This window comes from Anomalospiza imberbis, chromosome 1 (assembly GCF_031753505.1).
Source record: "Anomalospiza imberbis isolate Cuckoo-Finch-1a 21T00152 chromosome 1, ASM3175350v1, whole genome shotgun sequence".
In the NCBI taxonomy this organism is placed as follows: Eukaryota; Metazoa; Chordata; class Aves; order Passeriformes; family Viduidae; genus Anomalospiza; species Anomalospiza imberbis.
Genome location: NC_089681.1, coordinates 21,649,155 through 21,671,105, shown reverse-complemented (window position 1 = coordinate 21,671,105; position 21,951 = coordinate 21,649,155). Strand labels below are relative to the sequence as shown.

The 21,951-nt window shown below is 36.9% G+C and overlaps 1 protein-coding gene across 3 annotated transcripts in view; it reads right to left on the bottom strand.

Moving 5' to 3' along the window:
• Positions 1–21,951, bottom strand: part of RGS22 (regulator of G protein signaling 22) — a 60,683-nt gene that overhangs the window by 27,811 nt on the left and 10,921 nt on the right. For 2 of the 3 annotated variants that reach the window (XM_068183928.1, XM_068183939.1), the window contains 12 exons: positions 20,700–20,921; positions 16,876–16,961; positions 14,867–15,041; positions 13,840–14,011; positions 12,523–12,786; positions 12,172–12,409; positions 11,464–11,625; positions 10,391–10,562; positions 8,673–8,749; positions 8,070–8,175; positions 6,074–6,199; positions 4,354–4,455 (listed from right to left, as the gene is read on the bottom strand). In XM_068183928.1, the coding sequence (XP_068040029.1) occupies positions 4,354–4,455; positions 6,074–6,199; positions 8,070–8,175; positions 8,673–8,749; positions 10,391–10,562; positions 11,464–11,625; positions 12,172–12,409; positions 12,523–12,786; positions 13,840–14,011; positions 14,867–15,041; positions 16,876–16,961; positions 20,700–20,921 (1,902 nt within the window). The remainder of the gene's footprint in view (positions 1–4,353; positions 4,456–6,073; positions 6,200–8,069; positions 8,176–8,672; positions 8,750–10,390; positions 10,563–11,463; positions 11,626–12,171; positions 12,410–12,522; positions 12,787–13,839; positions 14,012–14,866; positions 15,042–16,875; positions 16,962–20,699; positions 20,922–21,951) is intronic. The other variant, XM_068183949.1, reaches the window with a different exon arrangement.

The following is a 21,951-nucleotide window of genomic DNA, read 5'->3' as shown; positions in this document are numbered from 1 at the left end:
GTTAGCTCTTGTTATGATTACTGTGTTTATTGTGTATGCAGGATTCTACACTCTTTCCACATTTCTACATTTGCAAACAAAAATGGTTTGTGCCTACTGTGCCTATTGTTATCAGTGCAGTGACGATACGCAGGTGCAAGGTGTAAGAGAAATAGAACATCCATAGGAAGAGTCTTATCTGAAAGCTAGACCATATTTATCCTAAATTAAACCCCTGTCAGTAAATCCCTAAGAACATTTAAATTTAACAGCTTTAATTAGAGTCACAGTGATTTCAAAAGTTGAAAGTTACTTTGAAGAACCCTAACACTAGGAAAGTTTCAGTTAAATCATGTTAAGTCTGATCCAAAACATTTAATGTATAAAATTAGCCAAATTAGAAGGGCAAGAAGGGCAATTATATCAAGATGTGCTATCTTTAAAAATAGCCTTTTTAAAAAGGGTTAACCATTTCAGTTGTCATTAAGACTACATTGCTCTACCTGTTACAACTTACCACACAAGGGATCTGTAAATTAGTAAAAAGCTTGAAAAAATTGTCCTCAATATTTCAGCACAAATTAACCTGGTTCCTTAACTAAGTAATCATTTGAGCATAGTTTTAAGAATAAAATAAAAACAACACTCCACTAATTTCTTGGCTGAAATTCCCTTCCCTTATGATTTTGTTACATTGAGTATATTTGATACTCTTCTTTAGAGATGGCAAAAAAATATCAGCCTACAAAGTCAGAAATTGTCCAGACTAAGAAGTGTTGACCAAAAGCTATGGACAATCTGCTCACATGAGCACTGTTGTAATATATTGCCACATTAGGTACTGTCTTTGTAGGCTGCTCTACCTGCAGAGCTGCTCCCAGTTTTTTATAATTTCACATACAAAATCAGAACATAATAAGGACAGATATTTGTCTCCAGAACCAATAGTTAGGGCTGGCAATACACATGAAGCAAAAATTTAGAGATGATTAAGCTAGCTAGAGGAATGCACTTTTCCAGACTCAAAGAACCGGACGCTCAGTGGTGTAATCATGGTCTCTTCATTTGAAGGATGCACATTTACAGTTTCAGAGGATTTAGCATCTTTTTACTTAAATTCTTGTAAGAATCCATTGCAATGGTATTTGACCAAGTAAGTGAATGCATGCACTTGCAGCTGGCAGAGAAATGAATAGTAGCTTTTATCCCTCTGTCCCTTGCATCGGAGTTGAGGTGCATCTGTAGACCTGCACAGATTCAATTGCAAGGACTGCAGGAAAAACAACTGAGAAGAGTTCTAGACACGACAAAAAAGAAGAAAAGTGTCTGTTCACAGCCTTCAACACTGGGAAATGCAGTTTGAAAGACACATTTTATAAAAGGTAATAATCATAGCCTCTTTTTATTCCCGTGTCATGGAATTCCTGAGGTTTTCTCATTCTCAGTGGAATATTGAAACTGTTATCCCTTAGGAGATTGACTGTGTAGGTCACTCTCCTAAGGATGAGCAGGAAAAATTACATTAAGTGAACTTACAGGTTAACAAATTCATACAAAAATCTGAAGCATGACATTAAGTGCATATCAAACTCTGTTGATTCAGTTTTTGTTCCTACTGAAAAACACAAGATTTTTTCTACATGTCAGCTATAAATTCTCCTATAAATGTAAATATGTGATGGATGGAACCCAAAACGTTATCTGGAAATTTGGTCAGTTTGCATATTGGAATTACTTACAATTGCACAAACCTGATTATAGAAAACGCTTAGAAAATTCAGATTAAGACTTTGGCTTCATTTTATGACTTTCCAAATCAGGGATTGTACAGGCCTTGGGTTCTGGTGTGAATTCATCCCCAGATGAGAAGGCTTTGATAAGCAATTTCAGAATGACTGGAGTGAAGCAAGAAATGTGAGAAAGATTTAAGTCCAAGCGCTTTGTACTGCTGCCCAAAGGAATGGATATTGTTCTGATCTAAATGAGTGCCTTGTGCAGCTGCTTGGCAGCATCATATGATGGAAGCATGCAAAGCACTGGCTGGTGTTAAACAGAGAGGCTAAACTGCCTTAACCTCCATCATCACTTCCCACTAACATAAATCTTGTATCTGACCCTAAAAGTCCACAGTAAGGAAGACTCCCTTTATCTAAATTGATTCTAGCATTAAAATATTGTATTTCTGACAACTGTATTAAATTTTCTAATTCTACATAACTTTTTAAAAAATTAAATCTCAACATTTTATGTTTCTTTATCGGTTTTATTTTCAAATTTTTTTACACTCATGTGCATATGTTTACAGTGAATAACTGTGTATGTTCCTGGATGATTACCAGTATTTGTCATTATTCTTATCCATCAGATTTCATTCTCACTGTAGTTTCTTTCCCCAGGTGAATGCATATGTACCTTGGAAAGCATTTTATTACTCTATCATAAAGCTGAGATAGCAATGCCTAACAAATGAAACAATGAGTAGCAGATACACAGAAATCAAGGTTTGTTCTTGTTTCTAACAGGAAGACGGCAACACACATATGGAACACTCTCTCTGTCTCTGCATGTCTCTTTCTGTAATAAATAGTAAAATATATATGACAATGTTTCATGTGAATCTGATTCACATTCTCTTAGGAGTATTTGGAGTGACTGTCTTCTTGTGCCAAAGGTGAGTGCAGAATTTGGGAAGGCATCCCTTCCGTAAGCAGACTCTGTAGATTGGTTGCAGCTTGACTCTTTACAGTGTTCCAATGAAAACAAGTATAATTTTTCTGCAGCCTTAAAAGGCAAGCTTGAGAATGATACCAAATGTTGCAGCACATGTGTTGATTTGTTATGTTACATTTCAGCTGTTAGTTATGCTAATGGAACAGTTTCACATATTTAGTTTTGATGTATTTATTTTCATGGCTATGTGTATGTACTGTCTGCAATTGCCTGGTAACACTGATTGTACGATGTTCTGCTGTCACCACCAGGCCAGCACTGGAAATAAGATTAGTAAAAAAGACCTGGGCCTCAAATTTTTAGCCATGCAACCACTACAAAAAGAATGTAAACTGGTGTGAAATTAAACCAAAATGAAAACCATCAGAGACTATAAGGTAAGCTTTGGCCTGTAATAAAACACATAGGAAAATGGTGACACAGGAATAGATATGGTCAGCTTGTGTATCTGCTGTGAGGAGGTCTCCAGCCACACACAGGCATGGACAGATGCAGAAGACAGTCAGGCTTAAGGGGACATTCAGTTGCCCATAGCCTCAGGCCATAAAAAGAGCTGGAGGGGAAAACAACTAAATAGAGTAACAGTTCCATTTACCCAATACGAGACAGAAGAAGGAGGAATCCATGCCTTGGCCTCTGCTTGGATTTTCTGTACAAATAACACTGATTTAGATGATAATTCTGGACAAATATGCAAACTTCTCTTAATTTCCCAGTAAAACCTCCAAGAAGGAAAAGACAAATTCAAGAATCTCCAGATGCTCAGGAACATGTCATATAATTAGATTACTCTCATCTGCCCTCTACAGATACGTGTTCCAATGATATGTGGAGTAGTGTTGCTCTATTACAGTATATATTGAAATATGTGGATAGGATATACTCCTACACAAGGTTTAGAGAGGAAAATTAGACCAAAGTTTGACAAAGTGATTTTAAAAGTTCCTTGTAGTTCCTCTAATGATATCACACTGTTGCAGTTTCTTTCCCTGATGGAATTGATCTACTCTGCCTACAGCACCACTGTGGGCTTAGTGCATGCTCAATTAAAATAGCCTTTTATAGGAAATATCAGTTCCACTTAACATTAAATGAGGGTTTAAAGATCTATTTAGGGGGATGATAAGCATGGTAAAGATAATAATGATGCCATGATAAACATAAAAATTGAACAGGGCTAACAAAGATCAATTTTCATTATTGAGGTCATTATCTGAGGTCTGCACTATGAGATCTGCAATTCTAACCCACACAGGAGATGGAAGGAAAGGTACAGCATAATTACTTGGTTTAGAAAAAATACTATCTCTGATGTTAACACTAAGCAGACAGTTTCCAAATATGACTCAGTGTAGCAAAGGGGAGTTTAGGTAAACTGAGTATAATAGATAAAACTGGGAACAGGCTGCAGAGCCTGGAAATCAAACTAAGCATGTTTAACGTTTGAATCAAGAAATTCCATGGAAACAATCCAAAGAGCTTCTTTTATTGCCCACAACACAGATTTACTTTGGTGTGGGTTGTCAAGTTTTGGAAACTTTTCTATTTTCTATTTTCTTTTCAGTCTTTACACTGAACAAATGCATTTGTGAAGGGAACGAATAAATGTATTTTTGAAAGAAAAACACATTTTTTACAACTTACTTGAGCTTGCTGGCATATTTGAAAAGGTTGAAGGGTTTCTTGGTAAAAAAGCTGATGATAAGCCTGCAGGTCAAACCAAAAGTACACACAGTTCTTCCACAACTAGAGATGAAAAATATTGTAGGTTATTGCTACCCAAATATCACAATTTTATAAAAAAAATTACTTTCTAATGCAAGTAATTATTTAGCTCCTTGGGGTCATCATAAATCAAGCTCAATTTAAAATGGATTTAATCTTCTATTGCATACTGGCAGAAGAGCAACATATTTCATAGCATCATCACAGTGATATTTTATCTTTTATTGTATCCTTTATGCATAACTGGCCATTAAAATTGTTAACATTGTAGTTAACATTTGAAGAGCAACCACATTTCAGTGGCATAAAGCCAGTGCTAAAGAAGAGATGCTGATAATGGACATGCAGAGTTTGTGCTACGGCAAAATAGCATTTTGCAGCAAAAACCAAAATAATTAAGTACTGTGTACTTGACATATTGTACTGGGATTATCATTACATTTTTATTACATGCATTTCTGGGACCCAGAGTCTTGGCCTCATTTCATAAATTCAAACAAACAGCAAAAGATCTTTCAGAAGAAGTCTAGATCTTTCCCTAAGTCCTCCATTTTAATCATGTGTTTATGGGGTTTAGACCTTAAAAATACCATGAAACCCCCATTACTAACCAATAAAGTATGCATTCAAAAAAGGTAGGGGTAGGGAACTTTGTTCCACGAACAGTAGCCTTCCAGACCTAGAACATGAGTGAAATAGGCTTCACAGCTGAAGATAAAACTTTAAGCAAATAATTTTGAAAGGAGTCTGGCAACTAGAAAGGCTAGAGACACATGGGTGGTTGCCTATCTCCCAAGGAAAAATAAGTTTCTTTCATTTAGATTTCTTTCAATACGCATTTAATATTTTTAGCTGAAGGTATTTAGCTTTGGAAACATTGGATCTTGCCTTCTAGAAGCCAGAGGCATTTCTAGCTACTGCTGCTGGATTCTGGCTTGGGCTGGGCTAGTGGTGAGACAGATGTCCATCTTGATTGCATTCAAACCTCCCCTAAAGATTCAATTTTTCTGCAAAGCCAATAAACACTAACTCAATATTCAGAAATTTTTCCAATTCAATCCTCAATTTACACCAAGCAATGAATGATAGATCTGCTGACTACATAGAAGAAATAGTGTTGTGTGTCTCAGAAATACAAGGAGATTCATGGAAGCATAAGAACAATTTAAAAATATTGGAGATTTTGGACATGACTTACCCAAAAAGTAAGAAGAAAACAGATTATCAGGAGTAATAGCACAGCAGATTTCCCATCTTTTTAAAAATGGTTTTGGTGGGTTAAGATCTCATTCTTTTCTGCCAAGTTAAAGGTTAACTTTTAAAAGTTATTAGCCTTTTTTTTTTTATCCCTGATGGTACAATAAGAATTCCAATAGGTTTGAGACAGTAAGAATCTGACAGCTTGGTTAAGATCTGTCATTAGTTTGCATATATACATGAACAGTTCATTGTTGTTGAGGGATTGAAGTCTCACAAGTAATAATTCATCCAGTCATCAATCTTTCTTTCTCCATTTCTTTTTTTTTTTTTTTTTTTTTTTTTTTTTTTTTTTTTTTTTTTTTTTGTCTGGCTGCCCTCTGTAACTTGGCATTCAGTCAATTGTGGACTAAATTATCACAGAGTAGGAAAATATTCATACCTTATTCCCTGACTTCTCACAGAATTGTGTGAAGTAGTAGCCTGCTCTGTTCTCCAAATATAGAGACTGCAGCATGCTTTCAATTCCTGATCCCCTGAAGACAACACTGCCAGCAGCACTTTTCCCCTGGACAAATAAACCATAGTTACACAGCAAGGAATAACAGGCTTTCATTATTTTCAAATGTCACTACATTGCAATGGAGGGCCATGAAGTGTATTCAATTAGTATCTTCATCCCAAGGAAGTAGACTCCATTTTCTACTACATATGCAATTGATCATGGCCCTCCGCACCATTTTCCCACTAGATATTCACATCCAATGGAATAAATCTGATGACTGAAGACATGCAGAGAAGCTAAGTGATCATAGCATCCCTTAGGTGGTTCCTCAATACTTAGAACAGAAAAACAAACCTGGCCTTAATTCTGTCATTAAGTTTTTAGTTCTGGGGAATTCCAGTGATACTTAACGACATCAGTTAGCTGTCAAGGGCTGTCTCAGCTCAGGCTACTGTGTTTTGAATTAAGAGAAGTTATGAGGTGGTTATTTGGTCAAGATTCAAAACATTTAACTATTATGGAACAAAAGATACATCTTCTGGGGTTACACCACTGACATGAGCAACAAAATCATGAGCAATTGAGCGAGCTAGAAATCCATGCTCATTACCACAGCTAGCTCCTAGAGCATTTGAGGAAGAATACATCCATTTTGTCAATGCTCACAGAGAAGCCAGAAGAGGCTTCTGTAAGTAAATTAGCTTTTGATGATTACAAGAGAGAAATTATGGCTGATTTGCTGTCTCTGATAGCAAAAGTGGAAGCAGATGAGTGTGGTGGCTGGCAATCAGCTTCTCTCCAAATAGTAACAAGGATGGAGAAGAGCAGGAGGAAATTAGACTTTTGAAGCAGAGTAGGAAGATCTCCCTCCCCAGTATGAAGTTAAACTATGAATCCCAGTGTTCCTCTTTGCATTGTATTTGTGATGGCAAATTGTGAGGTCTTGACTGTAGGTTCCAGTCTAACCAGTGTAAATGTAGGATATTTTCTTCTGTCAGTAAGAGGAAAATTGCATATGATGTATAAAAACTAATAGTTCATGGTGTGAACTTTTGCTGAATATACATTCCTAACTGCAAATATCCCATAATTGCAAAGACTAACCTTTTTTTTTCTGTCAAAAACAACAAAGTAAAATGATTGCAGTGAAGTAATAAATAAAGTGTGATTTTGAAGCACAAAATCAAACAAGAAGAATGTTCTCAAGTGCTCAGCAAACCCCATGCACATGTGAGTGGGCCCAGATTTCTTAACTTTCTTTCCTTCAGTTATAAGGTTATGGGTATCAATATCTCCATGAAAGAGCAGGCTGTTTTGAGACCATTCTACAAACAAGAAAGGTTTTGGATATATTTTAGATTGCCATATGTTGACATCTCATATGTTTGATTTGTCAGCATTTTAACAGTTATTGAGAAAAGGCTCATCTGTGCAGCCTGTCTCTCCTGAGATTTGCTCGACTGAAGACCTGCTTAGCAGGCAATAATTTAACAAATAAAAGAATGAAATACACAAGCAATAAAGAGGGAATATACAAATGAACCATTTTCCTCTATGAATGTTATACTTTTAATGACTTTCTAAGACAGATTCAGTTTTCACTGAAAGTAAGTCTGATATACTTTCCTAGGCAATGATTCCACTGAAGAATTTATCCAGAGAGTTTTCCATCATAGCCTACTGAACACATGGTCACTATGGAGAAGATCAACATTTTCTAGTGAAAATAAACCTCTGTGTGTGCTATGATTTCCTATCCAATAGGTGACAGATACAACAGAGAAAATGCTGACATTCTAATGATACCTCTGTATAAAGCATTGACATTCATAAAATTAAACCAAGTTCTCCCCATTATTGACTATTTCATACTGCAGAATAAAGTGTTTTAACCCATGATTCAAGACAACTAATATTTTCAAGCCATACTTACGTGGAGAAGCTCAGCATAGGTGTACTTTCTATGACCCTGGTATTCTGAGTCTTTGGTACCATCCAGAGCTAAGCTATCAACCCTGTCTGTGCTCACTGACATTGGCCTGGATCAGAAACAAAAAAAAAAATTTCAATGTATATTTAAGAAAAATCTAGGGCTGCTTATAGAATAAATAAATAAGAAAGGGCAAAAAAAATGGTGCAATGATATAGTGAATAGTAGAGGAAAAAGTACATGGAGTTTAAATTTACAATTTTAAAAATTGCCCTGTTGAAATCATTGGCATAGCACAACTCTGAGGGTTAGCATTTGAGACCAGTTAAAAGAATATGAATGTATAGAATATCAACTATTATATAAGAGAAAACACTTGTATTTGGGGAAATAAACTTTTTTGTGTTGTGGCATAAACAAGCAAGAAACTGATCAGCCAGGGAGAAATTCTCCATGCAAACAATCTGTACCATAACTGTACTTCACTAAGCAGATAAATTGTATTAAAGGAAAGTATTAATAAAAACAGTAGAATCTCAAATACTTTCATAAATATTTGAGGTATATTGCTGTGCAGAAAGATACACAAGGGACTTTAGTACTTACCACATTCTACTGCTAGAAGTATCATCCCTTTGGAGAATCGGACTCCCTGTGAGAGTAGGTGGCAATCTTGATGATCTCTTCAAAGAGAAATTTGGTTTAGCTAGTCTTAATAAAGTTGTTGGTGCTTTTGTTCTACTTTTGTAAAAGACATTACAGAAAAATAAGGAAATTCTGATTATTTTTCCACCTTTGTGTTTTCTTAACATGTTCTCATTGACTGGTCAGAAACAGTCAAGGGTTTCCAGGAGTATTCTTCCTTGTCAATCTCAATATGTAAAATGGCAAGTTGCAAAAATTTCTGAATATTTTTCAAGAATTTTCAGCATACCTTAATAACCACTGCAGCTTAGAAAATGCATTTTTAACAGGTGGAAACATGCTACAATCACATTGTACAGAACTACAGAGGATGTCAGGTGAAGAGCATGTGAACATGTTTTGTGAAATTTTAGGAAGATTATCTTAAGTCAGCTCACTGTAAGAGAGATACAATCACTCAGACTGGGAGAGAAAGAGGTCGTTCTGCCACACCATCATTTATTATTTTGAACAAAATCACACTCTGACCTTTTGGAGACGCTAAATGCATTCAGTGTGCCCTCAGAAATTCACCCAGAGCTGCTGCTTTTTCTAAGCTCTTGCAAGCACAGTGTAATTAGAAGACTCAAAAGTCCAAATTAATCATAGGAAAACAATATAAGAGCAAGAAATAGGCCATCTGGTGACTCTGTGATGTTCATGGTACCAGGTCCTGATTTGTGTCAAATTCAACAGGGACTGGAGAACCTGCGGGTTCCTGTCTGCCTGACCTACAGCTAATCCTGGCTCATTAGCACACTTTGTGAACTAGTCACTGTAAGACACAGGTGCTTCTTGATCCCATTTCTGCCATGATCAACAGGAACATGGCTTCTGAATCCAGTTTATTCTAAATAGGAAATCTGTCCCACTGTTTTCCTCCATTATCTCCACAAATCTGATTTCAAGGAAGTGACTGTAGCCCCAAACTATCCAACCTAAAGTAACAGAGGTGTGTGCTGACAAATCTGTGGCATAGCCTGTACAGTTCTTGATACTGGAACCACAGTTTCAATCCACATTCTCCAAGTACCACGTATCCTGGAGGCTTAACACTGTATTAATGAAAACCTGTAGTTTTTATTGCAGTTACTTCTCACACTCAGGCTTTCAAGGAAGAAAAGAGACAAAACTGAACTGGTCACCTGAAAGCTACAAACTGTGAAAAGGTCTGTTGAGTTGCTCACAGCCCTCTTTAGAAAGCAAAAAAACATGTGTAGCTGATTGAAGGGCTGTGGTGATAGAAAATGAGCAGAATTCTGCCTTTTTTACAGACATGAGGAACAGATCCAAGTTAACTGCAGTGAAGTTGTAAGAATTATTCTGGATTAAGACAAGGCTGCGTGGTGAAGCTGCATTGCTAGAGACTTAATTTTGCAGTTCTGAGAACTTCCAGCTAAAATATTTAGCCAAAGGACTTAGCAAATAGCCAGAGTGTAACTGAGAAGATAATTTGACTCAATTTATGGCAAATTTTTGCATGAAGTATAATGAAATTTTATTGCATTTTTATATGTAACCATCTTCAATATACCAGCTTGCTAAATGTTTCTTTGTTCTTGTTCCATTGAATTCAAGGAGTTTTGTCATTATTTTTGACAGGAAAAAGCTTTGTTTTCCAATGTTGTGATCCTACTTACCTGAAGAAGGGAAGGTGGTATGTCAGACTTTTGGGTCAATGGCAACAATGACACTATTTGTGGGAAAGGATCAATGTCCACTCTTGGTTTCTCTTGACATGTGTGCCAGAACTTCAGTTTTTCACTGGCAGCATCTATTGCTGTTGAATGAGTGACACAAAATCTGGGACCCCTAGGGAGAAAAAAGCTAATAAGTAGAACTTTCCAAAGTAATGAAACACTGGGCTATTTGGCTTCATTTTTTCTTTCCAGTGATGTTGTTTACTGTACCAAGATATGGTGCTATATGGACCTAGGATTAAAAATTAGCTAGTGTCAAAGGTATGTTTAGATACCGCATGCTTCCAAATCTAAAACCAAACTACACATAAGTAAACTTAGGTTGCAAATTCTGCACCATTACAAACAGTTGTCCTTCTATCAGTCTGCAGGAAGGTATGCCCCATCCATCCTACAGCAAAGCATAGGAAAGGATTGTAGGCCAGGACAGAGACCACAAGTCATGTGAGGATCCACAATTCCAGGTTTATGCCTGGAATTTGATGAACCCCCTTGGGGAGGAAAGAACACCTTCAAAAATTTAGCCCATATTTTGGAAATAGGTTAGATTTTATATCCTCACTTAAGCTGTTAATATGTAAAAGACATTTTCTTTGACAGGCATTGAACAGTAAAGTCTCAAGCTTAAATCCCATGAAGGCATATACACAGAGCATCCTCAGAACATGGGAAGGGTAGTATGGGGAACAGGTTAGGATAGAATTAACCTCCTATGCCTGGAGGGGTTTCCCTGTCCTGCAGACTAAACTTTAATTGAACATTACCCAAGGCAGAGATCCACAAAGCAGCTCAGATTCTCTGGCAGAAAAATGACAAGGGCTTATTAAGGCAGATCTAGCAGGCTTCTCAGCAGATTGTAGTTTAGGCTCAGCCAAAAATTAATGTGCTAGTACTTACAGTGACATTGCTTCTAATAATTGCAATGGGATAAGTGACATGAAATGATAGGCTTATCAAAGGAAATGGATGTTTATTAAACAACAGAATTTTATTTCACATCCATTTTTTCATACCAGTAAAGAAGAAGTGGTTTCACTACTTCAGGCTGAATCCGTCTTAAATGCATTATATTCCACTGATCTCCATGCAGTAGCTCAAGTCTGAGCAACACTTCTGAACTGAGGAAATAGTCTCCACTGCTCAGCAGGTACAGTTTTTTCATCTTACTGAGTTGCCTGCAGTCAACAAAAATAGTCACATAAGCATGTATCAAATGCTGTACAGAACTGACTACAGTTTATCCTATTGCTTAAACTGCTGCCATGCAACATGTTTTTAATTGCAAGTGGCAGAAGCCAAAATATTTTTTCCACAAATTAGAGACAGGTTGTGTATGAGACAAAGTGTATAGTGCTGAAGGATAGACTATCTGAATCCAGCAGGATCTTTCATTAAAGGAGTTTGTCGTACTGATGTCCTACTTGTGAATTTAATTTCTTTTATTCTTTAGTTTTTCTCTGTTGCCATCTGTTTTCCAAATCTCTTTCTAACACAGCCTTAATAATATGATTCTGACTTCATGTAAGCCTTGCAAACATGACTCTGCAAAAAGAGTTTTATCAGCTTCAGCAGAGTCATTCCAAACCTTGCCAGGACACACAATTAATTGTGTCTGTTTATTCAGACATTACAATTTACTCTGAAATCTCAAAACCTGCATTGATCTATCCAGGTTACAAGTATTAAAGCAATGGGAGTAACTGTTAAATAATGGGAAGTACCTTTGTTGCCTTGTAGTGTTCTTAAGAGCCTTTAGTCTTTCAATATCCATCCAGAGCCACCAATACCTCTCCCCAAGTGTTCCTTTAATGAACTTCTTGAATCTTTCAAACTCATGTCTGTTGCCAGTGTCGTACATCCCGTGACTGATACACCAGGCAGCTCTGCTGTCTGGCCCAACACTTTCAGAACTTAGACTTAAGCTTCCTTGTTTTTTTACATCTTCCTTGGAGTCCAAACCTGTAAGTGGAGAAGAACTTTAGTTAAAGAGTGACTGCAGTACCATGAGCAAATTAATTATTTGCTAACTTGTGTATAAACACTTCAAGCTATTTTGTGGAACTTCACATTACTTCCAATGTCAGCAGCTGGCTGGAGGGTCAGCTCTGAAATGGGTTCCTTCACTGAAATTTGAGAGGACGCTGGTGTGAATTCTTCTGCTGTCTGAAAAGTTGTGCTTCCCTGTTCATCTTCTTCTTTTGCTGCACTGTGCCATTTTGGGTCTAGATAAACTCTTGAATGCGTGTGAGAAGGAGCTTCAGCAACGGCCATAGAGCAGTCCTCCTCAGCCTTTCTGGATCTCTCAGTGGTAACATCGGCTTTTGCAGATGCCGTCCCTGAATGGGAAAGGAAATTCTGTTTGTGGCATTCTTTAGACAGGTAACCTGCTTCTTTGTCTAACTAGTCATTCCTTTCAACTTCCTCTGAAAATAAGCCACATCTAACCAGTGCTGGCCACTGTCACAGACACTTGGATTAGGAATGTGGCATTAGGAATTGCTCTGCAATTACATAATTTCCTAACTATATGTGGCAAAATGTGTTGATATTACATAAAAATCACTGTGATTTAAAATATCTTTTCTTAATTCTAACCTATTTCACTTGTTTTCACTTGACAAGGAAAAATCACAGCCTCTTGACACAGGGCTGTGAAATGAAACATGGAGAATCATTTCTCAGGACCTGAAGCAATTAGGGAGAGAGACACATCTCTAAGAATGGAGAGAGAGCAAGTTCCTAACATATAAACCAAGGCTTCTCTTCCTCTTGCTACTGTGTAAAAAGCAGAAGCAAGGCTGTGCAATGAGGTATATATCCATATGTGCATCTGTATTTTCTCCCCCAGAACCTCTGGAACTTGCCGGACAATTTCAAATAAATTTGAAGATAGATAGGATTCCAAATGATTACATCTTACAAAATTCATAAAAATTGGCAGCCAAAAGACCTTTAAGTGCCCAACATAAACACTCTAAGAAGATGGCTAAAACACATCATATGCTATCAAACACCCAAAAAGTCCAGACAAGAAAGTCTTTCAAAACACATTAATGCCTCTCCCTCAAAAAAACCCAGAACAACTCAACTGAAACTTACCAATTTCTATGAGACAGAAAAGTGTAAGAAAAGAAACTATTACTATCACAAAGTTACTCGGCAACTAGCTCAAACTTTCACCTAATGTTGTAGCTACGGAAAGAAACAAATGCCTGTTGGAAGCCTCAGACGCCATGTGACACTCAGATGGTAACAAGTGGAGTTAGGAACAGTTCCTTAGAAGGCCTTTCCTTTCCTGCTGGTCTGAGCTGTGTTTCAAACCACGGGTTATGTAACCCCTGTTAACCCTTGTTACTTAACCACAGGGTTAAGTAACCCTTGTTACTTACCCAGAAGGGGACCTTTTCCAGGTAATGATTCATCTCTTTTATGCTGCCCAGGCAAATGCTGAGTATCATGAATTTTACTAGAAGCTACAGGATGCATATATGAATCTGTAGTTTTCACAGAATCACCTTGTTTTGCCAAGGTAAACCAATCCTTTACCTGAGAAACTGCAGCCTAGGAAAAGAAGTTTCATAGAACAATTAAAATTTCTCTGTTTATTGCAGTATTTCTGAGAACCACAGCTTACTGTCCATAGGAATTCTGTGCAGTCTGTCTGTGTAGATTTCTGTATGGATAGTTCCCAATGCAGAGAGCTGTGTGACAGTAGCTGAGCATACTCATATGAATTGAGCTTCTGTTTAAATTGTATTACTGTGGTATTCACATACCCTCTGAACAGAGAGAGACTTAGCTTTCTCAGGATTTCTCCTGAGAGAAGCAGAGAAAAGAGAATCAAAACAATTCTTATCTCATTCACTGCTCCTGTGTTTGTGCCCACGTGGAATGTGGTATGGAGATTGTTTACCCAAGGCAATTGCTTGATTGGATTCTGGTGATGGTGTTTTGGATTCATTGACCAATTGGATCCACATGTGTGTCGGGACTCTCAGGAGAGAGTCACGGGTTTTCTAGTTAGGTAGTTAGTGATAGTTCTTGTTAGTGTGATATAGTGTAATAAAGTTATAGTATAATATAGTATAATAAAGTAATTAATTAGCCTTCTGAAATCATTGGAGTTCAGACATCATTCTTCCCCTGTCAGGGATCACCACCTTCTACTATATATTACAACTCATCAACATTCTTCTATAGTACAAAAAACTTTGAATATAAAAGCTATTTAGAGAATCAGAGAAAACTGTTTAGATTAAGAGGGACCTTAAAGATCATCTATTTCCAACCCCCTGGCACTAGACTAGGTTATTCAAGAGTCAGTTGTCCCATTAGGTTGTGACCCCAGTTACAATAATTCAACCCAATTAATTCAATCTATGTTGATGCTACATCCACTAATTATGTTTATTTTACCTCGCCAAGTGATACATAGAACTCCTTCATAGTCAGTGAAGTCAGTGAAGAGTCATCCTCCTCAGGACGGGGAGAACTTGGGCTTTGCTTCCTTATCCAGGGAGAGTAGTCACTGTCTATAATGAAATTAATGCCAGTCTTGCTCCACTCTACCTGTGATATCAATTTAGCTAATCTGAAATTAAATGTTGAGACAAGAAAATGATTAATTTTAGCTTTTAATCAGCGAAACAGTTGATTTCCCCACAGAACTGGCAATTTTAAAAAATCGTCTATCTAAAAAAATCATCTACAGAGAACTTAATGATCTGCTTTTTTCATAGAATAATGGAATTATAGAATATCCTGATTTGGAAGGGACCCACTGAGTCCAGATAGGTATAATTTCAGCCTTCACCTGCTGTCACATCTGTAAAGGCCAGTACTGCCACAGCACAGCTCACCAGCGCACAGATAGTGCCCTGCTTGCACTACCAGTAAAAAATGGCTTCTTTCAGGATGATTTTGCATGTGTATCTGCAGTTCCAAGCCCTGCCAAGATTCCCTTAAACATTTTGTTCACTAAAATTGAACTGTTCTCCCAGATTGCAGAAGCCCTGTATCACTAGCAGATACTACACCTCTGGTTCCTGACAGAAGAAATCTTCCAGCAGGAATGCCACAGCACTGATAGAACTTGCAGCTGATAAAAAGATAGCTGGCACTCTTGTGTTCAGCTGGCTGCTCTATGGGAATTCCACAGTACTGAAGAGTTCTCCAGTGCTACTTTGTGTTGGTGTGAACCTCACAGTGTTCAGGAAAGGCAATCTTAGAACCACATGACAACAGTGAGAAGGCTCTGGCCCCAAGAACTGGGCAGAACTTAGTTAAGTTAGAAAGAAGTACAAAGCCAACCAAGTCACATGTGAAGGGAAGATGGAGCCTACGCTTGAGCCTACAACCAAATGAATGGTCAGTTTTATTTGTGCCCACTATTGGAGATCAAATACGATTTATTTCTAGGGTTAGGGTGTCTTCATCTTTAAACACAAGTTTCCCTTTTAGCATCTGAACATATCTTGATTCTGATTTAGGAAAGCAGATTGAACTATTGATGTCAGTTGAAATGAGATACATGCCTAAAGTTGATTTTATGCAATTCTCTTGGTAACTCGTCTTGATCAAACAGTTTGCTATAGCAGAAGATCAAAGTTATTGTTTCATGAGGCCCAGATACGGGTAAAGCAGGCTGTTAACAGAGGTATAATTCATCACTCTCACAGTTTGCATGTTCTTTGCACACTTTTCCCCCTTGAACTTACGTACAGTCTCCAGGTTTTTGAAAATAAAATACGTTTTAAAATTTTTAACTGTAGAAGTCTATACCCCAGTAACCACTCTGCCATTACAATCAGCAAATGTGAGTTTTGTGAACCATACTTCCAGTCTGCCTCTCCTTTTGGACCTCTAAAACATGCTACAATCATCTGCATCTAGACACAGCCTTAAGGGATATAGAGGTAGGTCCTTCCAAAAATGCACACAAGATCTCCTAAACATCTGCTGAATGGACATCTGGAAAAACACTGCAAGTTTGTAACAGTAAATCATCCAGCTATGCCATGGCATCCCACAGAGAACTTTGCTAAACTCTGACAGAGGCCCCAAAGATACAAAATTAATAATTGAAATAAAAAAAAAACTTGCTGTTTTTTTCCAAATTAATTTCATAGACTTGTAACTTCTACTTATATGGCTTACATATTGATTAGCAAAAGATGCATTGCTACCATGACATCTCTGAGGAACAGAGATTTGGAAATTAGTAAATCCCACTCTTATTCTCTTTGTAATGGTGTAGTATAGAATGTAATTCATGGTCAAGGAAAATTACAGCATTATGAGTGAAAAAAAAAAAAACAGGACAAGTGGAGGGCAAAACCACTTTAAGAACACTACCAAGATGAATTAAATGAAAGAGGAAAATATACACATTTATAACTGAAAGGCAGCATAAAAGATTGCAATACCTGTATTCAAAGTAACAGTCACTTTCTAGAAATGCTGGAAGCCTTTCTTTCTTAATCCACTCAATTGCTTGGTCTTGATCGAGTTGCTAGTAAAAAAGAAATGCCAAATTTTTGCAGTATTCTTGACTTTCTTGACTTATTTGCCACATAACTGATTGTCTACATTCCCCTTCTACAGAAGCATTGTCTCAGGAAAACAAATACAGAGTGAACATCATCTTTATGCTGGAACAATTACTTTCCTATTAAAAGCTAAAAAGGTCTAAACCTGATTTCACCTATTAATAGTTCAACTTTTGTAACAACTAATGAGTGTTTTTTCTTCAGAAATAATGTGTGTATGAATCATTATTTTACTGTACAATTTCAAATGCAAATTAGATGCACAAAAATTTTCTGCAATTGGAAACCACTTCTTTCTGAGTTTAACACATTTTATAAATAATAGCTATTATTTTTCCTCAAGAATTTGAAGAGTAAGGAACCTTAAATTAAGTTATATTTTCAGAATGAGAAAACTGTGGATACTAAAACCAAAATCAATCAAATAGAAATGCAATTAGTTACCACCTCTCATACCTTTATGTTGGATCACTGCATAACTGCATTGTACACAGTAATTCTCATATTGGAAACCCATGTGTGTTATGACCTGGGGCCACAAGAAATTTCTGCTCAGACAGTCTAAGCCTCAGTGCCTCGTTGAAGCAGAAAAAGAAGTGCCTCCAAGGAGTAGTTTGGGGGTTGAAAGGGAATGTTGAGCAGCAAGTTACACACAGACAGCTAGTTCCAATGAAGTAAGAGAAAGATCTCTGACTATGGCCAAAATGATCCATACTTGCTTCCTTTAGAAATTACATACAGCCCTTCCTAGTATTTTTTTTAATAGTGTACTTTTTCCACTCTAAGGGGATGATCTATTTTATTCATCTGAGGTGCATTTTTCCTTTTACTGAAGTGAGACTAATTCTTTTGAAGAATACAGTAACTGCCCTTGTCCATAAAAACAGGTGAAGTTTGGGCAAGGATGGATACTACTTGTTATATCAGGTAATCAGTTTATGTAGATCACAGCTTGAATTTTCTTTCCATGAGCTAATATTCCGTTCAGGGCAAGGGTTATTTCTGCCTCATACGTATCTGTAGGGGATTAAAAAAATCTGAATTACTCAGAAAGTGGGTGGTTTCATTTAGAGAGAAGAAATTATTTCAAAATATGGAAAGCTTATGTTGGCAGTGGCTCATACAATGTAATTTGTGGAGATGGAGACTAATTACTCCCAACCACACAGTGTATGCTTCTTCTTGGCAATTGACAAGATTTTTTGAAATACAGAAGATAGTTTCTTTATTTTGGCATTTAATATTTATGCATTTACTGACTTACAGCCCAGTTTTTTATCTGGATGATTCATAACATACTCACGTCTGTACATGGCTGGTACACAAAATTATATGTCATATCAGAAGGAAAAAAATTTTATTCTTTCCCCATCCCCAGAGAAAGATGCTACATTTAATCTGATAGGGTTTGTTACCTTGATTAGTTTTCTTACCCAATCAGCCTTAGACCTTGCTAGGACCCAGTCCAGCAAAGCTTTTAGCACGTGTTTAAGTTTAAGCATGTGTTTAACTTCCCTTGATTAAAGTTAAAAACATACTTAAGTGCTTTGCTGAACTGGGGTTTCTCTGAAGTAAGGTATGTGGGATGCCAGCCAGTTTCTTTCCATAGTTGTGATCTATTCTACACAAGTCCACAGATTTTTTCTCAATGTATTTCACATCACTGATATTGACTATAGATTAGAAGATACTTACTTCTATATCAATGATTTGCAAACGTGCAAAGACACATGAAGAGAACTTTTGCTTATCTGTAAATTTGTAACAATCTGAGAGAGAAGTAAAATAAAGAGAAAAATACCACTGCATGTATTTCTTAGCCAAGATGTGCTTAAATTCAGGCCATAGCCTGAAAGGCCTACTAGGATTTTCCAATCATAACTCCTTTTCATAAGTAACCTGCCAGTGATGATCACTCAAGGTGACTTTTTGTAATCAATGTAACATTTAAAAACAACTGCCAATCTCTTTAGTTCATGTGAAGGCAGCCAAAGCAAAGCAGACAGCATCACCTGACAACTGAAAGATCAAATCCTACTTGATTTGAGCAGAACTACTCAATAGAGTTGATCTGGGGTATCTTCTCCTGGTACAGTCACTGTAGTGCAATGAATGGAGCCAACTTCCTTTCAGCTTGTGTAGTTGCAGTAACCATTTGGGGCAAGCTGTTTCACGGGCCATTTTGTTCCAGCTCAGATTTGAGATGCCAAGCTGAACTGGATGAGGCATCTATGTTACCCATCAAGTAAAGGAGGAATCAAAAATAAGAAATATCACCCTTTTGCCCCAAAAGAAGAAAGGTACCGAGGCATATTGTTCCTCAAAAGGCTATAATGCTTCCCATCTATGGAAAATATCCCAGGGAAAGAAATGGAAACTTAAATAATACTGAAGCCCTGTTTGTCCAGACCACATGAAAGAAGAAAATACTGAAATGGCTTTGAATTGCTCAAGAAAGGCCATCCACAGTGGTAATGATGGGAGGTTAGCCCAGAGAGCAATGTAAGCCACACTTGCACAAACACACAGCAGTTTAATACTGAGAGCAAATAAGAAATCAAGAACAGTTCTTCTGCTTTTGTGCTCTCAAGCAAAGTAATTGTGAAAATTATTATTTAACATGGTAGGGATGTCTGTGAGCCTTGTCCTTTTGTATTATTTGTCTAGTTTAAATGCAGATAATTGCAATATCACATTAGTATCATTTTGTTAAACATCATTGCCTTTTGACCTCTCAACACTGTTTTCTTTTCTGAAAATCATTAGTCTTATACTGGGAAAAGCAGTGGTCTGTTACTATTCCCTGCTCTGCTCTCAGCTTTCCAGCTATGACATAATTTTGAGCAGGCACTGCAAAAAATGGAGCAAGACCTTAGACTGTCCTTGAATAAAATGAAATAAAGACACATCAGTCACATCCATGTAAAATAAAAAAGAAATGAATAAACCAAGTATAGCAGTGAAATATTTTTTTTGTCCTTGAAACCTGTTGTTTAAAAGTAAAATCCCACATCCAATCCAAATACACTGACTTGTATTCTACCAGCTGCATAAGATGCTTCAACTGCTGATTTTAACCTGCCTGATTTGGAGCTGAAGATGGCCCTGGGAGTAGGCAGGTAAGAATACCAAAACTGATATTGTCTAAGCAAGCCTGAAGCCAGATTTTTTTTCTAAATTCCAATCCATCGTTCCATTAATTTAGCTCTCTTCTTACCGAAGATTATTTTTTCTGGCAATTCCAGTTGATGTTAACCATGTAAATCCTTTAGGAATTAATGGAAGAGAGACATATGTGTTGCCAGACCACAGATGAGCTCATAGCCATACAAGGAAATTAATTAATAAGGAAAGACTGAGCTGCATTAGTTTCAGTCAATTTGCACATTCCAGGGATCACTAGTAAAGTAACTGTTGTCATAATATTTTTTCTTTTAATATTAAAAAGTATTCAGACCACACAGCTGAACCCTGCCCTACAGAATCTTCAAAATTCTGTGCTACAGGATGTGCATCTGTAATTCCATTCACTTGTCTGCTAGACACATGTGCATTACAGGGCATAATTTGGCCCATCATTATGTTTCCCTAACATAAATTAACATTTTTTCCCAAGCTACCAAGCCAAACACAACAATAACTATTGCCAGTATCTCTACAGTAAGATCTAAATATAAACTCAGGGTCTATAAGATGCTTACCATAGTGTTGTAATTTGGATCAATACTGAAGGTTGAAGAAGCACTGTACATTTTGGAGAGCTGCCCATCATACTTTTCTTTGCTTAGAACATCATAAATGGGGCTTGGAGGTTTTTGATCATGTAGAATTTTTTTCCGCTGGCTTTCCAGGCATCGTGGGGCATAATTAACTACTTCAAAAGCCCCAGCATCAGAGTTAAACCTCACTGGCTGGGCAAAAGTCTACAAAAGAAGTTAGGAAAGCTTATGGTATTGTAATAAAGCAACTGTCATTTAACAAATTACTTTTTATCATATAGAGGCATCCTACAGAATAGAAAATTGCACTATGAGACTTCTTTCTCTTGGGGCTTGAAATAGTAATTTTTCTGCATTCTTGTTTTTGCTGTATAGCTTTCCAAAGCATTCCTTTTTATCTCAGCAATACTTAATTATCAAGAATTGAATTCATTCTAGATCACAGACCATTCTTTTTCACATATAAATAATTGATTCAGTACATTGAAGTCTAGAATATATACAGAGAAGTACTCACCTACAGGATCAGATCTACAGTATTATTCTCCCAATTGTTATTATCAACAATCAAGGCACTAAAATATTAGCAATAAAACTGACCTTTTAAATGTGAGATGCATTTGAGGAGAATGAATCTGAATATTTTCATATGTAGGAAAGGTTTGTTACCATACTGTTACTTGTAGGTCAAACGACTTCCAAAATCTTTGTCCTGTAGCAAATTTTATTATACATCACTAGTTCAGTCATATACTGTATAATAGATGAGATAGACTAAACTCCAATTTTGGCCATGCAAATGTGACTTTTGTAAACTCACAAAACCCCACTGCACGTGTACACACTAAAACAGAGCCATCTTTCAACTTTTAAGCTCTGGTATCAGGTATTTCCCTAAAAGACTATCTTTCAAATTCTCTTATTTGAAATGAAGAGAAAAATATGGATGGATTTTACAGAAGTCATAGAGGATACCCATGACAGTAATGAATAGGATATTATATAGAATTGATGTGCATTATATACTCTATATTATATAGAGAATATAGGCATCTCTGCACTCAGCTGGACGACAAGGCATGTTGTATTTAGGTACTCAGGAAACTATGGCCACACCTAAACCCAGTGCCAAAACTTATTTTGGCTTTGTTCCAGATAGGATCCCACCTGGTGTTTGCACAGTTGTCGTTCTCCTGCATTTAATAAGAATATTTTATTTGTTCAAGTACTGTAT